At 47.8% G+C, this 18,516-nt stretch overlaps 2 protein-coding genes across 2 annotated transcripts in view; both read right to left on the bottom strand.

Moving 5' to 3' along the window:
* LOC119460907 (uncharacterized) overlaps nucleotides 1-9,016 on the bottom strand; it is a 60,640-nt gene extending 51,624 nt beyond the window's left edge. Inside the window, exon 1 of the mRNA XM_049672513.1 lies at nucleotides 8,888-9,016. Coding sequence (XP_049528470.1) covers nucleotides 8,888-8,897 — 10 coding nt within the window. The 5' untranslated portion in view covers nucleotides 8,898-9,016. The remainder of the gene's footprint in view (nucleotides 1-8,887) is intronic.
* Nucleotides 9,017-13,952: 4,936 nt separating this feature from the next.
* LOC119460906 (isoleucine--tRNA ligase, cytoplasmic-like) overlaps nucleotides 13,953-18,516 on the bottom strand; it is a 46,796-nt gene continuing 42,232 nt past the window's right edge. Inside the window, 2 exon segments of the mRNA XM_037722030.2 lie at nucleotides 13,953-14,314; nucleotides 16,372-16,489. Of these exon segments, the coding sequence (XP_037577958.1) occupies nucleotides 14,177-14,314; nucleotides 16,372-16,489 (256 nt within the window). The 3' untranslated portion in view covers nucleotides 13,953-14,176.

The following is an 18,516-nucleotide window of genomic DNA, read 5'->3' as shown; positions in this document are numbered from 1 at the left end:
CCATCATCATCATTCATGACCCGATGACCTCCCCCCTCAGAAAAAACCTGGATCCGCCCCTGTAGACAACGTTACGAATGCAGGATACAAATTCTTGGCGATGTTGAGTATAGAACATGCGTCGTCTGGTTATACTCTGAATTAACCTGCTTGCATAGTAGGTTAAGCAGGATCATTCCTTAGGCATGTGTACGGTTCATCGATATGCACCACTGAATGTTCTTTTTTGTCCTTTTTGTCTTGTTTTGTTTCCGCTCGTTCGGTATATTTTTATCGGGGCGTGCGAAAAAAAATTGGTGCGGTTTAGCTTGGTTAACCCTGGTTGATAGCGAAAGCTTCCCTGCCCTGGCTAGGCTCATTCTCGAGCTGTGGCCGAGGTGTGGTTTCGCAATGATATACAGACATGTTTGCAATGAATACAGTGTTTATTCGTATTTTTTTATGCCTATGAAGACGCTGCGGTGATCAGTAAAGTAGTGAGACTTGGTTGCAACTCGCAGCCGGGCCCAACTCTACTCGGGCAAGGGCGGCAATGTTTCCTTTCAGGGCTCCGTAAAGGCACAGCTATTGTCCGATGTAGCGTGAACGCGTGCACACGTTATGTCACGTTGGCGAGAACAACAGCGGCTATAGTTAGACCGATGGTTCGACGTACTAGCGCCGCCAACGCAACCGGACGCGCGGCCAATGCGCTCCGACGCGCCCGGCGTCTGATGACGCTCGCCCACCTGCCGATAACGTCGGACTATAAACGCGCCTGAATGCTCTCTTGTGGTTCGACCTCTAGCTCTCAAGGTGAAAACTGTTGAGTCGCCGACGGCTGCCGGATGTAGCGTGACGAAGCTTTCGCTTCAATAAAATCTATAGTTGAAAGTCGCGCTGTTTCCGTCTGTCTGCTTCTCTCTACGTCCTCCGTAGCCGTGCATTTTGTCTTCCACATGTTCGGGCACGCCCAAGGCTTGTGCCGGGTCGTACTCCGCGTTAGCCCACCACGTGCCTTGCGCAAAATGCTTCTCGGAAGCACTCCTCGCATCCGGAAGGGGAGAAAAGAAAAGATAGAATGAAAGCTGGTTAAGCTATTGTCCAAGATGAATCGGAATAGGACGTCTAAAGTTTGACATATTGCTTCGCTGGATGGAAACGTGTATGACCTTTTATATTCTTCCAATCTACTTGGATAGTGAGAGATTTGGACCATTCTATACTAAGATAGCGAGTCATTTCTTCTCTATAAACTAGAAAATCTACTAAATGTTGCTCTACTGGCTCTATAACGCGCCACAGTTTTCACAGTATAAGAATTTGTTGTTGCTTCGAGACAGGGATACAACTTCTGCTCTTGTCGAACTTAAGTTCCGTGCTTAAGTTCAAGGTAGTATTTCTGGTAGCGCACCTTTATATAAGGATTGCTGTGGATCTCAAGGATATTTCGTTTCTATAGAAGAAACCCAGTATTTCTGTTCCAAACAAGGTTTAGGCACATCAGGCTAAACTCTATTTCCTCTCAAAACACGCGTTTCAGGAAGAAAAAGAGAATCTATAGTTATACATATGTATATATACATATCAGAAATGTTAACTGAGCCTTTACCTCACCGAACAATCTTTACAGTCGGAAACAACGAAATAATATCACGCTACCAATAACGTTGGGTCCCTGGTGCTTTAAGAGCGTGCGGGTAAAAAGGGGTCAGAACGGAAACTCATACGACGTTGAAAGAGAAGAAAATTGAGCCAATATCAGTAATCTTCCACCGAAGAAATATGATTCTCTGCTCAATCATTCATGTAAACAGCTCTATAAATTTCAATAAAATATACGAGAATTTTCTGTGTTTATGCAAGCTTTACAGTCCTTTCTGAACTTGTTTCAATGTTGGCCCGTTCAGGTGAACACGTGGACCAAAGTATTTATTTTAATCTGATTCGCATCAGCGTCGAGGCCGACTATGCCTCGCACATATACAGTTGCGCAGCGTTGGGTTATTTGCGGGCTCCCGAATGGAAGGTTATCATTCTTACGGCAAACTATTTTAGAAGCAAATGTCGGGATTTTCAAAAGGTTGAAGCCGGGTACGCGAAGATCAGGTTATGGCCGGGTAACCTATATTGGAAGCCACGTGTGCGCGTCATTTCCTATACGTCATTGGTTATTCCGCGTGAACAACTCAGGCGAAAACACGTGTAATCGAGAACACCGTGTACAATATGGTCGGGTGATGATCCATGGCATATGCTCACGGACCACGTTTTGTGGTTATGTAGGGATAGGTACGGGGCGGAACTTCTGCGCATGCGTTACTGCGCCAAGTAGTTTGGCGGAATTTGACAACGCTTTCCGCATAAATTTCTGTATAGCTTTTTCCCCCCCTTTTTTTTTTTTGAGACCATATCTAATCGGCGTGTTTTACTATGTACGATGGTTTCGGATTTGCCAAAACGCGTAAAAGCGGTGGTGGTGTTGGCGGTACCAGCAAACGGTCTTATTTATAACCCCATCCCATGTAGGCTGACGGACTAAGCAGTGCGAGGAAGTACACCTCTTTTGATGGCGGTTTTGGCACCCAAACCCGGAATTTAATTGTTTCATTTCATTCATCATTGCATGACGCGCCCCGCCGGTTTTTCTTCACCCCACGGAGTCTACGAGATGAAGTACGCTGTGATGAACTCGTAACTACAGCATTCAAGTAAAGGTAACTGTCACATGACTCACATACCATGACTCGCATACCATGCATATATACACGCATGCTACTATATCGTAGTCTTGCAGGACTTGAATTATAAACTATTGCTAGGCAATATAGCGCTTGAACACTGACCACTAGTTCACATCAGGCGCGATTATCTCCGAGCCTGAAGGGTTTGGGCTGGGGTGGCTCTGACGCCATGACGTCACCTGGGCCTGGGGATCTGCAAGTCGCAACCCTGGAACGTGTTCTAAGTGTCCGGCTCCTGCATCTACGGCGGACATTCGTCACCTTCCGTGGCTGGGCCCTGGTATTCAGGTTATTAGGCACAAAATGCTCAGGAAGGCCAAACCATAAAGCCTAATGTTCCAAAGGGGTATACATATACGCGTTGGGTATAACGGACAACAAACGCGCTATCTCATTGCTGCAGTACCTACGTCACACAGCGCTGCATGCGTTTATCTGATGCCCATTTTGTTCATATTTTATTACATATGCTTTCCGGCAATTCCCCTGAGGATAAAAAAAGATGCCTTTAATTAGTTACCAGCACCTTCAAACCGCTGCGCGACGCATTATTATATATATTGTGAGCATTATATTACCCCTTCATCTTCTTCATCTGTATATACTCATCATCATGGCCAGCGCCATTCGCTTCAGCGCGCGGCCTGCATAATAAACCGTCGAGGTTGAACAGCTGTCTCGCAAGTGGTGGAGAGTGCTCTCGATCCCTTGGTCCTCTGCGACGAGTTTCCCTGGAGCATCGTTCCGGTCGCCGCTTGCCCCGCCTTTCCGCCACCATGCCCCAAGAAGATCCACCAGGAGCCCCCAGCGCCACCGTCTCTGCCCCACCGGCCGTTCCTTCATGGACCGTTAGCACGCGGCAGCGCGATCCCACCATGTTCGCTGGCCTTCCTAATGAGGACGTTGACGACTGGCTGGACAATTATGACCGAGTGAGTGAGTCTAACCGGTGGGATGATTCTCACAAGCTTCGGAGCGTGGCATTCTACCTCACTGACGTTGCCAGGACTTGGTTTCTTAACCATGAGCGCTCCTTCCCTGACTGGGCGGCTTTCAGACACCAGCTTCGGCAAATTTTCGGCGCCCCCAACGTCCGCTCTGAGGTAGCCAAGAAAAAGCTTGATGCACGCATGCAACTTCCCGGGGAAACATACACCTCTTATATCGAGGACGTCCTCGCCCTTTGTCGCCGGGTTGACGCAGCCATGACTGAATCAGATCGTGTTCGTCATATCCTCAAGGGCATTGCCCACGTCGCGTTCAACGCACTGGCCATCAAAATCCAAATACCGTTAACGATGTTATCGCCACTTGCCAGCATCTGGACGCCCTGCAGGCCATCCGTTTACAACCTGTCGCCTGTGACACGCCTCCTTCCTCCGATACGGACCTGCGTGTCCTGATTCGGACTCTCATACGCGAGGAGCTCCATGTGTACGGCCTGCGCAGTCCTCCCGTTCTTCAGCCGCAACCTTCGGTTCCTGGCCTGCGCGACATCATCAAAGAGGAGCTGTCCTCCATGACCTGCACTGTGGGCTGTGTCCCTCCTTCGCCGGCGCCCTAGTATGCTCAGGTTGCGGCTATGCCACCAGCGTTCGTTCAGACAACGCCTCCTGCTCCTGCTACTCCCAACCATCTGGCGACTCTGGCACCTCGTGCACCTGCCACAGCATATTACCCTACCCGGCCTTCGCCCCGCCCCATTTGTTATTACTGCGGTATTCGCGGGCACATATCGCGCTTTTGTCGCAGACGACAACAGGACGAACGCCGTGGTTACGATGTTTACGAGCGAGACCCATTGCCTCTCCCAAGTGCCTACCAGCGCCGGCTTTCCCAACGCTCACTTACTCCGCCTCCAAATCCCTGTGACTCCACTCTATCCCTTCTTTCGCTTCCACTTACCCCTCCCCGTTGGCGCTGAGCCGTGCTCCCTCAAGGGCTGCAGAAGATAGCGTCAACCTTTCCCTTTCCTCAAGAACCACTTATCATCATCATCCAAATCCCGAAGAGCCTCGCAACTACCGTCAAGGGCGCCGCCGCTCGCCTTCCCCTCTCCGACGCTCGACATCCCCTCTGCTACAGGCCTCCCGCACTCCTGACTACCGATCGGAAAACTAGATGGTGCAGTTTTTGGAGGGAAAGCTGCATGGCCCGCACAGACTACAATTCCTCCGGTGTACCCGTTCCTGCATTGATTGATACGGGCGCAGCTATTTCTGTTATTCACGCTGACTTGTGCTCTCGTCTACGCAAGGTTACTACACCTTACAATGGAGCTATTCTACATGGCGCAAATAATGTTGTGATTCGGCCATCGGCGCAATGCACAGTTCGAGTTTCGATTGACGGGATTCGCCACCATATTCAGTTCGCAGTGTTGACTTCCTGTGCTCACATGCTTATACTAGGGTGGGACTTTCTCTCTTCCGCGTCCGCTTTTATTTCGTGCCGTCAACGCCTCGTTAACTTGACCGAGACCGACAATTCCGACGACGTGCCCGACCCGCGCCTTCGCTTACGAACTGCTGACGATTGTATGGTGCCTCCTGGCCGCGAACAACTTCTTGTAGTTAACTCTGACATCGCCGATGGTGACGTTTTAGTTGTACCATCAGCTCGTTGCCTATCCAAAGGGATTGCTCTGGCACCTAGCCTTGTTCGCTTCACCAACGGTGCGGCCACTTTGGCTGTACTCAACACAACCACTGAGCCAGTACTTCTTCCTAAAGGCGCTGTTGTCATTTGCGTCTTGGACACTCAGCCTGTCTGTGTGCTTACCTCGACTACTGCTGTTTCACGGGCACCTACCGCTATAGAGCCAGCCCCTGCTTCTGTTCTCGCTAGTGCAATCAGCACTGATCTAACGCCACAGCAGACGGAAGAGTTACTGGCGTTGTTATCCAAGCATAAAGACTCCTTCGACGTGCACTCTCCTCTTCTGGGACAGACTTCTGCAACGGCTCATCGCATACACACAGATAGAACTTCCATCGTGTGCCGGCGGCCATATCGTGTTTCTTCCGCCGAACGCCAGATCATCGATACCCAGGTTGCCGACATGCTGAAACGAAGCATCATCCGCCCTTCCTCAAGCCCTTGGTCGTCACCTGTCGTTTTGGTGCGTAAGAAAGACGGCTCAGTGCGATTTTGCGTAGACTACCGTGCCTTGAACAAAATCACCCGCAAAGATGTATATCCACTTCCCCGAATCGATGATGCGTTAGATTCATTACAAGGCGCGGAGTATTTCACCAGCCTTGATCTACGCTCAGGATACTGGCAGATCCCCATGCACGAAGAAGACAAGGAAAAAACTGCCTTTGCCACTCCCGATGGGCTTTACGAATTTAACGTAATGCCTTTCGGCCTGTGTAATGCTCCCGCCACATTTGAGCGGATGATTGACACCGTACTACGGGGCCTAAAGTGGAAGACTTGCTTATGCTACCTTGACGACATCGTCATATTTTCGTCGACCTTCCATCAGCACTTGCAGCGCCTCGACGAAGTCTTGACATGCCTCTCTGCTGCTGGCCTTCAGCTGAATACAAAAAAGTGCCACTTCGCCAGCAAAACCATTAAAGTACTCGGACACCTTGTCAGCAAGGAGGGCATTCGACCTGACCCCGATAAGATTACCGCTGTCCTGCGCTTCCCCAGGCCTCAACGCGCCAAAGACTTGCGTAGCTTCCTTGGCCTAGCCTCGTATTTCCGGCGCTTCATACGTAACTTTGCCACCATTGCGGCGCCGCTCCATCAACTACTTCCTTCTGGAGCTCCCTATGTATGGTCGGACGAATGCCAAACTGCTTTTGACGCCCTCAAGCGTGCCCTCACGTCCGAACCTGTGCTTTGTCATTTCGACAACACCGCACCCACTCTTCTACATACTGACGCCAGCGGCTATGGTATCGGCGCTGTTCTTCTGCAACGTCAGCAAACTTCCGAAGAACGTGTGGTCGCATACGCAAGTCGCACGCTAACACCTGCAGAGAAAAATTATACGATTACCGAGCAAGAGTGTCTTGCCGTTGTTTGGTCCGTCCAAAAATTCCGGCCTTATCTGCACGGCCGCCACTTTACGGTCGTTACTGATCACCACGCCTTGTGCTGGTTGGCGACGGTAAAAAATTTAACGGGTCGTCTCGGCCGTTGGATACTTCGTTTACAAGAATACGACTTCGACGTCACCTACAAGTCTGGAAAGAAACACCAGGATGCCTGATGCTCTCTCTCGTTGTCCCCTACCACCGTCTTCTAACACTGCCTGCTTACCACCTTCCGTGAGCAACCCGCCGGACGTCTCTCCTGCATTTCCTTCACTCGCAGCTCTCGACCGGCTCCCACCTAGCCATTCTCATACGTTTGCAACTTGCCAACGTAGTGACCCCGTACTGCCACTCCGTTATGGAACGTATTCGGGGATCCTCTCGCACACCTAACGCTCGACTCCGTCGGCAGTTGAAGAACCACAAGATTGAAAATTCGGTGCTATACCGGTACGTGTTTCATCCCGAAGGACACCGTTGGGTCCCTGTAGTTCCCCGATCACTTCGGACCCAGATACTGGAGACCTTTCATGACGATCCCACTGCCGGTCACTTTGGTTTTCATAAAACCTATGAGCGAATTCGCAGCCGCTTCTGTTGGCCTGGACTTGCAACAAGCGTAGCAAAATACGTGGCTTCCTGTTCGATCTGCCAACACCGCAAACGACTGACCTCACCTCCGGCTGGACTGCTACAACCTGTCCCGTGTCCTGAAGCTCCTTTCGCATGTAGTTGGTATCGACTTGTATGGACCACTACCCTTATCGGCTGGCGGTAAACGATGGATTGTCACAGCTGTAGACCACTTGACACGGTACGCTGAAACAGCCGCACTACCTTCCGGTTCCGCAGCGGAGGTTGCCTCCTTTTTCTTGGAAGACCATCTTTTTACGACACGGAGCCCCACGTATCCTTTTGAGTGACCGCGGCAGGACCTTTCTGTCTAAACTTCTCGACGATGTTCTCCGTGCGTCCAATACCATCCATAAAGCGACTTCCAGCTACCACCCTCAAACTAATGGCCTCACAGAGCGCTTTCATCGTACGCTGTCCGACATGATTTCAATGTACATCAACCCTGATCACACCAATTGGGATGTTATTCTCCCATTCGTCACCTTCGCTTACAACACGGCCGTCCAACGCACAACGGGGTACTCACCCTTTTTCCTTGTGTATGGTCGTCAACCAATCACTGTCCTCGACGTCTCTTTCTTTGACGTCCCCGTGCCCTCGTCCACATCAACGTGTGAGCAATTTGTTTCGCGAATTACCCAGTGTCGCCAACACGCCCGCCTCAACACCGACGCCAGTCAACAAGACCGCAAAACTCGCTATGATGCATCCCACCGTGTCGTTTCTTCCAGCCTGGAGACGAAGTGTTGCTGTGGACTCCAGTTCGCGTTCCTGGTTTATGCGAGAAATTTCAGTCCCGTTTTGTCGGGCTTTACACAGTTCAGGAACAGACTTCGCCAGTTAACTATCGTGTCGCGCCCGTTGTTACGCCTTTGGACGGCCGTTGCCGTACCACAGAGATTGTGCATGTTTCACGTTTAAAGCCTTTCATACGGCGTTCGCCGCCATAGCCAGCGGCCAGGTTGGCCGCTTCCATGCGCGGGGGTAATTGTGTGAGCATTATATTACCCCTTCATCTTCTTCATCTGTATATACTCATCATCATGGCCAGCGTCATTCGCTTCGGCGCGCGGCCTGCATAATAAACCGTCGAGGTTTAACAGCTGTCTCGCAATATATATATATATATATATATATATATATATATATATATATATATATATATATATATATATATCACCGAAGTTCCAAGCACATAAGTTCTAACTTCACTTTGTGCAAAGATATGAGTACTAGCTCTGGGTTAATTACATTCGGGACCGCACTAAATAAATAAATAAATAAATAAATAAATAAATAAATAAATAAATAAAAGAATGACAAAAAATCAGCAAAGTCGGAGTCAGTTCCCGCAAAAGGACAAATGTCAAACTCGTTCACATTGTCGACAACCGGCCGATAGCTGACTGGTGAATTCCTGAAGGAAACTATCAAGGCTACACAGAAGAGGGGGTGAAAAGGTAGCCGACCAATTACCTTGACTCATGGTGACTCCAGTGAGAGAGACAGGGCTGCCCAGATAAGAGAGAAACGAAATTCCCGATCGAGCTGTCAGGCACCCACAGTCTGCTGGCCGTTGAGAAAGCCACGCCGTTATATATACAACAAACCGAGATTCCGACCTGCTTTCCCCAGCGGTCGATAACCGGATGCGCTCCTGAAGAGGACCGAGCAAATAGTCCGACCGCGATCGCCACCCGTTATCTCGTCACGCTTTTACTGCTGTTCTTCTTCCAACTACCACGAGGCTCGAGCGGGCATTGTTCTCACCCGCGACGCGACGATGATGACGATCATCCCTTGTAGAATGGCGCAAACCCACTGCGGCGGATAGGCCACGAAGATAGGGAAAAAAAAAAAAAAAAAAAAAAAAAAACGATTCGTTTCGCTCTCGTTCGCGTAGAATTTCCTTCTCAATTGCTTCGTGCTGTTGTGTAAGTTTCAATGTCGAAGTGCCGTATCTGGACCCTTGCGAAACTACGTGTCTTCACGTTTATCCCAGAAGAACTTGTACTGGCGGAACCGGTAATTGATACAAAGCTATATACGACGTTATCCAGCTATAGGGATGTACAACGCTAAACAGCTATACGTATATAGGATACTTTGTGAATAGCGTGATACTGAAAATGACACACAAGTAAAAAAAAGGGTCAACCACATGTCGACGCCAATGGCGACAAGGTCGACATGTACGGTGGTTCAAATGAATCGATGATTAAATGTCGATTATATCTTTCTATTCTTACTCTTTTTAATGTTATTTAATAATTTCCTATATTATTCGCAACGCATTTCACGCGCAAATACACGTACACCTTGTCTTCCTAAGCGTCGACATTTGGTGGGCATTTTTTCTAGAAGTGGTTACAAGATAGACAAATCAGATACGCCAAACCCGTGTGAAATTATCAAATAAGACCTTGTCCTGAACAAAAAGTCACAGGCCTGCGCGGCACAGCCGCTGGTGGAGCGGCTCAAGAGTAGCTACAATTTCGGCACCACGCACACCAGGGTCTTCGCGACAAAGTCTCTACGCCTCGTTTTGATGAGAACGATCTGAACTGTCCGCGGGGCGTCGACGGCGAGCTGCAGCTTGTAATGCTCTCTGCACAGCACTCTGCTGAGCCCGGTGATGCGTGTTTGTAGCCGCGCACGTAGATCTACGATTCGCTTCTTCAGCAGCGGTTCGTACCTTGCGAGGAGACGCCATAACGTGTACCGAAGAGGTATCCAGAATACGTGGCGCACATCTCACATCGGAATCGCGTTGATTGCGCGCCTCGTCTGAATCGCATCTCGTGGTCTGCGCCTGCGCACGCTGCGTTTGCAGGCACCTTAACTAGATGGCGCCACCATACCGGCGGAGTCTGGAGGAGGAGGAATAAACACATGCGTTTCGCCGCAGCTCGGCTGGACCCGGTGAACAATAGATGCTCTGACGTCACACCAGATATTTCCTCCCTAGGTTGTCCCCAGAATTTTTTTTTCTCTCTGTGCGTTCCTTATGACACTGTGAAGTACCTGGCGCGTCACGTGAACATGAGAACATGGCCGGCGTGCTTGGAGGAGATCGGAAAGATCACACGACAGTTGAGATACTGTAGTTGAGATCACCTGTTAACTGGGTGACAGCCGTGACACTGATGGTGATGTTATAAAGCATAACCATCCTTTGATTGCCTCTTTGCAGGATATGAATGAAAATGAACCGAGTTTGCAAAAAAAAAACAATCTAGATTTTAATTAGATTTTAATTAGAGGCGGAGGAGGCGGCTATCGCCCTGGCCATACACAGCGCATATTCTCCCCTCTTCGTCTTCTCGGGATTCCCGTACAGCCGTTAGGTCCTTTTCGGCGGCGCTTATCGAAACGGGCGAATAGAATTGCGATCAACAAGCTCACTAATTTCGGTCAAATTGGCACGGAAGCATATTTCCACATTTCATGGTTCCCGACCTACCTGGGAGACTCAATCCAACCGCACGGCTGCAACCCCAACGAACGGGCTCACCGGCTGGCGCGCATTTCACGACCCGCGCAGCCGTCAACGGCCCCCCTCGTAACGAGGCTAGTAACGAGGGGGGAGCCATGTAGTTAGTGGACAGTGTGCTTCGGAGACGCTGGTCGTCGCAGCCTCCGCTCGGCTCGCCGCCTTCTTAGTAAGAACGACGGCACGGCTCGTTCGCCGCCGTCACGTTAATTCCTACACTAGCATCCAGAAAGACCCATTGTGCACCTTTCACGAGATCGTCTCACACTACCGCTTGGAAAGGAGGTGGTTCTCTCCTCCTCACCCAAAACTAAATAAACCACAAGCTAGCACGCTCAGAATGTTACAAACCCGCACGTACCCCACTCCGCGGTCCCTTAGCAGGATAGACCCGCACTTCCCGCAGTCGTGCCCCAAATGCGGAGCCGACTCATGCTCTTTCGATCACATGCTCTGGCTGTGCCCAGCCATAGAAAACTCTATACTTGCCACAAAGGAACAGTGGGAGGAGTTCCTAAGAAGCGACCACCACCACATCCAACTCCAGGCAGTCCAGAGGGCCCCCGACATCGCAACGGGATTTCGCCTCCCGGTGCCATCGTGGGCGGAGCCACCGACTTGACCTGAGGGAGCCCGAAGGCTCCCCCTGGCCAGTTTCTCAGGACCAATAAAAGTTCTTGTCACTGTCAATCTAGATTTTTCCTGACGGACGTAACATTGAGACCAAGAAAAGAGCATTGGAGATCAAGGGAAATTTTTTATTGCGATAGCAATTATATGGACACTCCAAGCGGATTTCTGCCGTCGTCGTCGCCGTGAGGTCCCGTATAAAGTCCAAGGGCGATAAAATTGCCGCGCGCCGTACATGCACACGGCGGAGAGCAAACGCGACGTATTTCGTCGCGCGAAAGGCCGTGGAGGGATGGGAGGGGGCAACGTTGTGCTGCGGCACCAACTGCGTTAGGGAAATGGCGACTCAATCTCGCACGCGAAAGGGGGAAAGCAGAGCGGGAGGGAGGGGGGTGCAGCTTCTACTCTGCCAGCAACCGCGTACTTGTACTTTGCGCGGCTGCGGGCGGTCGCGCGCACCGTATCTTGATAGCGATCTGCACACGGCTCCTACCTTTGTAGGCGCTCTGCTTTCGCCGCTCAGTTTCGTTGAAGCGATAGACCGCACCAACCTTCGCTTCGCTGCTGCAGCCGCGCTTGCTCACGCCAGCGTTTTCACAGCGGTTTTCTGCGGTCATCGAGTGTGGTCTGTTCATGTTTGCTTGTGCGCGCTGACACAATGCTTGTTAATTCAGTTAGTAAGCGAATGTGCCCAAGTTTATACAGCCGATAAAACTGCTATCCTTACTCCGTACAGCTATGCTATTGCAACTGATGATTCGCCTTTCGGGCGAAACTGCGACTTTAAGTTTCTGTATATTCCACCCCACGGAAAATTAAAACAATTTGTTCAGCTTAATTTCTGATCATGGGGATTTGTACCGAAAACAATGGAATATTTATTAAGTTATAAATTATTAGTACAGTAATTAATCAGAAACTCATTTGTCAAGCTATAAATTGAAACTAATTCAGCATTACTATGGGTTTTGTGTTAATCCCCATGCTTAAATTAGTATTTTGGGGTGCCAAACTCAGCGTATCAAAAGTAATACTAACACTGTGCGGTCAAGGTCAACAAGAAGTCCTCTTTAATTCTTTTTATAAATTTAAACCTAGCTTTCCCGCAAGACAGTTGGACAAACTAATGGCAGCATTATCGTTTTTACAAACAGTGGAAGAACAAGCACAGTTTGCTTGTCCTATGACATGGAAAATCTAGACGAGGCTCTCGTGATGGAATCACGTGCAAGGGACAAGCACCAGCATGTGCAGCTAGCACTTCCATCTTCACTTGTCAAAAATTAAATAAAAAAGTCAGTTTCACCCAAAAAGCAAAGCATCAATTGTGATAGCAAATTAGTAAGAGCTATACGAAGTAAGGACAGTAGCTTTATCGGCTATATAAACTAGGACATATTCGATTACCTGACTGAATTAACAAGCATGGTGTCAGCAGACACAAGCAAACATGAATAGATCACACTCAATGCTCGCAAACAGCCGCTGTCAAAACGCTGGCATGAGCGAGCGCGGCAGCAGCAGCGAGCAAAGGTTCGTGCTGTCTATTGCTTCAACGGAATCTGAGCAGCAAAAGCACAGCGCATACAAAGGTAGGAGCCGTGTGCCCAAAGGTAGGTAGGAGCCCTTTCAAGATACACGCAGTTTCTGGCCAGTAGAAGCCACGCCCCCTCCCTGCCGCACTGCCTTCCCGCTTTCCTCATTCGCGTGTGAGATAGTCTCCAGTGCCCCTTGCGCCCGCTCGCAATATATGCAGTTTGTGCCGCAGCACAGTGTCGCCCACCCTCCCATCTTCCCACAACCTTTTGCACGACGGAAGAAGTCACGTTTGCTCTCCGCTGTGCGTTCACTCTCCATGAAAGCGTGCGTCCCTCGCGCACTTTCACTCACACATACAGCATACGGCAACGATTTTATTGCCCTTGGACTTTATACAGAACTTCACGGCGACTGCAGAAATCCGCTTGGAGTGTCCATATAATTGCTATCGCAATAATAGTGAACCATGACCAGTGCCGACATTAGCTAAGCAACTGTGCAATGCAGAGAAGCGCACCTGCAGTTAAGGAAAAAGTGAAAAAAAAATTATAGGGTTTTACGTGCCAAAACCACAATCTGATTATGAGGCACGCCGTAGTGGGGGACTCCGGTAATTTTGACCACCTGGGGCTTTAACGTGCACCTAAATCTAAGTACACGGGTGTTTTCGCATTTCGCCCCCATCAAAATGCGGCCGCCGTGGCCGGGATTCAATCCCGCGACCTCGTGCTTTGAAGGAAAAAGTGTCTAATGATTCAAAGCAAGTGGCATGTGATACACACAGCAGCCATGTATGTATCACAGTGCTGGCTGCTCCTTTAACCACTACCTTAACTTTGTGTATGACACAGAGAAACCACACAAACAATGTAAACAGGAAGGAAGACAACATTTACTAGAATGAATTCTGATGTTTCACATCAAAAGTAATGGGATGGGGGAAATAATAATAAAGGTGTATAGTGGGAGGATGCTGTATACAGAGCAGCTTGACAGCATGTTTGTTTTGTCGGAACAGTTTTATACAGTCCAAGCACCAGAGCAAACCAGGAATAAGTTACTACAACTACCATGTGCATGATAAATTAGGAAGCAGCACAGTTTCAGCGAAGATAGGCGTATAGCGTCTGTCCGTGTAGTGCTTTCACATCATCCGGGGTTATGTGCGTCAGCTTTGCAGATTTGTCTCGAGATCTGTAGATTTCCAGCGTCTTTCCCGTAGTGTTGAAAACTACTGAAACCTGAAAATAAAACAGTAAAATGCTAGAATTAAGTACTGTACATTTTAAGTGTACTGTACAGTACAACAAATGGTGCCATGTAAATGAAGTCCCCTGTGGAACAAGGTCCCCGGTGAAACTAGGTGCCCTGTGACACTAACCTTCTGTTGTGTACCCCCATGCATGTACAGTTGACCACAAAAGTTTACGGACCACGATATCTCAGAGAATGTTGACTTTCGGAACAGCCTGTAACAGTAGCCAGTAAAACCGTACATCTCAATGTTGTTTGCATATGCTAGTAGAGGTTGGAAATGCGAATACCGGGCTGCATTGTGAAGCTGCAGAGATAATCAGTCTTCTCTGATATCATGTGTCCATAAAATTTTGTGGTTGGCTGTACCTGTTAAGCAGCTTTACTTGCAACAAAGTAAAAGAGGATGTTGTTCGGTACTTTGAAAATGTAAAAGCAGGCTTGTTGGTAATTGATGACAGATTATTTAGCACCATGGACAAAACACAGAAGGAGCACAAGAAACATTCCATAAATACTTCAGTCGCTGCGCAAGCATGCCAACTCAAGTCCGGTGGATAAATGACTATGTGTGTCAAAAAAAGTCAAACAATCGCCTTGTCCATTGTGCTAAAGGGGTAGAGCACTTCACTCCTCTTTCTTGTCAGAAAAAAGATACCGTATTTACTCGCATAATGAACACACTTTTCTTCCGGGAAAATTACGCAAAGCTGGAGGGTGCATTCATTATGCTGGATAAAATGTAGAGTGATTTTTTTTTTCCGCAGCCACCTCTAAAGAGTAAGAGACATGGTATGATTCAGCGTCCGATACAGAGTCCAACACGCCGGAACAGCAAGTGGATCTGAGGAGTTTGGCTGTGCCGCAGCACCAAATTGGACGCCTAGCATGCACGCCTCGGATCCAGCGGCCGTTCTGGCGCGTTGGACGCTGAATCGTACTGCGTGTCTCCTACTTTTGTCACAAAGCAGGCGTCTGATACGGCACTATGTCACAGCAAAACGCCTCGTATCTGGCTACTGTTGCTGCGCATCTAATGCTGTATTGGATGCCGAATCCTACCGTGTGTCTCGTACTTCACGGCAAAAAGTTTGGGGTGCGATCATTATCTTAGGGAAAGAAGACACACACTTTTGGATTAGAAAAGTAGGGGGTGCGTTCATTATGCGAGCAAATACAGTACTTGCAAGAGGGAACAGTGCACCAGACAGAGGGCACAACCAACGTGTAGAAGGGCATCAATGATGGTCACTTGGGGTTCCGCTGTCCTACTGTGGCTGTGCCTCAAAATTAACTAGTAGCACAGTTCTAAGCTGTTGTTTTCGAAAGCTCGTATATAGGGCTACTGAGGATGCTAGGTGTAAAATCCAGTGTCAGTTTGCACTGATGCTGAAAGAATTATTGCTTCTCAGATTGGGTCCTGCATTGAGTGCATAGTGCTCTTGAACATGACACAATTGGAAAACCATGCATTCACGCTTGTCTGTCTTGTAATGACTGTTTCTCTTGGTAACCAGGTGATTAAGTTACTACACAAACATGCCTTGCTTCTGCGATAAATTTGATTGAAAGTCAGTGCTCTTGCTTGCTTCTTTCCTTTTCTGCATTTTGCCTGGGCTGTTGAACAATCACTCATGCAGTTGTGCATGTGGCAACTGATTAAGCATGAACATAGAGTGAGAGCAGAAGCATTTTCTATGGGAACTCAGTGCTGTGAGCAAGCCATCACCGTTCCTGCCTTTAGACCTTTGTTAAAAAGATGGGCTGATCTCTCTTGCTGTAAGAATTGCAAATCTGTCATAAAGGAACTCTAGTTAAGTGAGACAATAAAAAATACATATACAGTCGAACCTCATTAAAACGAAGTCACATACGACACGAAAGTACCTTCGTCACATCCAGTATTTGTGATAAACAAACATTTCTTGCGCTCTAATGTCACCCAGAAAAAATTATATTTTCTTCATTATATTTGTTGATTATTTATATCAAGCAAGGTCAGTAGTAGCAGGCTGCAATTCAAGCAAGCGTTAATTGCGCTTACCAGCTGTTCAAGTCTAGGCAAGTCAACCAAATTATGGCCAATGGGGTTTTCCAACAACACCGTTGCCTTGAGTCCATTGGTTTGGCTGGCAGCACCACACAGCTCAACATTCACGTATCTGGAACATTATGAGAGCGTGCTTCCTTAAAAGGTTCATATGTGCCAGACACTAACAATTCTCTAAAAGCTCATTACACAGGGACTATTCCACACTGCAATCCACACATTTTACAGTACCATTAGCCATTGATAAGTGTATAGGTGTAACGAAAAACAGATAGAAGGACTCATTTGTCTCAAAATATAACCGAAACCTGATAAAGTGCAACCTGTCATACTTAAACCATTTATAATATTACTGCGATTTTAAGGTTAAAATTGACGCTGATTTAAAAAAATGCATTTAGTGTGCTAAAAAAACAAAACAAAAAAAGACAAATTTGCTCTGATAAATGATAGATATGGGCATGCTGTCATGGGGGAAGAATCGCGTCCCCTCAGAGCAACCACTGAATTGATAATTGAGCTCTTGGTGAAAACTACAGTTGTGGCATAACCGTGGAGAAATTTTTTGGAAAGTATTCAGCGCAACTGCTATTAACATCTAGTTTCCACTTTATAAACTTTCTAGGCCTCTGAATTTGCCAGTGCTGAGTAACAAATGCAACTGGAATCAGTTTATTGGAATTAATGCATCAGTTTTCTACATGCGTGCATTTCACAGATAGCCTTATACTAATACTACACCTTTCCATTGGGAACGAAGCAATATTTCTGATAGAGTAATGCTTTATTGTAAGTCTACTAGCACTTTCAGGAGCATTTGTTTAGCTCAGTCGCAGGTGGATCTATGATAAGAGTGCCCCCTTTATAACACCCAAATTTCATATGACTCTCAGTCTACCAAGAGAAGGTAAGGCAGCTGTTAGGGCTGTTAGAGCTGTTAGGGTTGAAACTAACATGAGGAGGAGCAGGAGGAAAAACATTTATTGAAAAAAAAAAAAAAAAAGCATATGCACTCTGTTGAACAGGAAGGAATGTTGCTTACTGTTTGGCTGAGAGATACCTTTAAAGAGCTCAACTGACATAGTATTAGCAAACGTGCATTTTACTTTGGAAATTGCACGAGATTTCCTCCAGTATGTGCCTCGTGCAGCTCAGCTTTTTCTGCATGCATGAAAGCAAGGGTAGTGCACAAAACCAAGACTGCATTCACAACGTTAACCCATTGTCAGAGCCAACATCATCCTCCCTTGTCAGTCACAAGATGGCGACAGAACACATTTCTGTGTAGGTTGGCGAAGAGAACCTGCTATTTTCATTATGAAAGTTCATGCAAAATAAGCCTCTTTTTTCCGATCATAAAAGTAAGGGGCACGTTACCGTTATATTATAATAATGGGGTGCATGTTAGATTTTGATGAACGTTATTTCCTTAGTTTGAACGCTCATAATTTAGGTGCATGCTAGATTTGGAGGCACATAAGAACCAGGTAAACAGGAGACATCATTTCCAGTCCTACCACTTTGCAAAAACTGCTCCATTGCCAACTACAATGAACACGTAACAGATGCAGTCTACATGGCATTTACCGTATTTTTCGGTCTATAAGTCGCACCCCCCTCAAAAAGGCACTTTTTCCGAAAAAAAAAAAAGCATAAATGAGTCACACTGGTGTATAAGACGCACCTGTTCATTCGGTAAGTGTTAAAAAAAAATTAGTGACTTTTCACTTCGTGAACGCGGGTCACGCGCAAGCGTTATGGGTGCCATTCCTATATGCCGGGTGCGCAAAGTATTTGAGAACACAATGTTGGCTTCAGGCAGAGAAGAATATCTCCAGCATAAATAGACATATTTTCACCAAACTTTGGGAAATACTTCTCTTACGGTTTATTTCCACAATTACTCAATGAATCCACCATCCGCAGCAATAATCGATTCAATTCGGCTTCGGAAACGACTGCATGCATGGATCAGGTGATCCTTAGAGATGTTGGCCATTGAGTCGGCAGTGGCAGCCTTCAGCGAGTCTTTTGTATTATGTGGCTATTTGTTGGCCTCTTTCTCAACGATGCCCAAGACAAAGTAGTCGAGCGGATTTAAATCTGGAGAACTAGGAGGCCACAAGTAGGGAGTGACGA

The sequence above is a fragment of the Dermacentor silvarum genome, chromosome 8 (assembly GCF_013339745.2).
Source record: "Dermacentor silvarum isolate Dsil-2018 chromosome 8, BIME_Dsil_1.4, whole genome shotgun sequence".
NCBI classification, from domain to species: Eukaryota; Metazoa; Arthropoda; class Arachnida; order Ixodida; family Ixodidae; genus Dermacentor; species Dermacentor silvarum.
The sequence above is the reverse complement of the archived record's forward strand: the minus strand, read 5'-3'. Positions and strand labels throughout refer to the sequence as shown.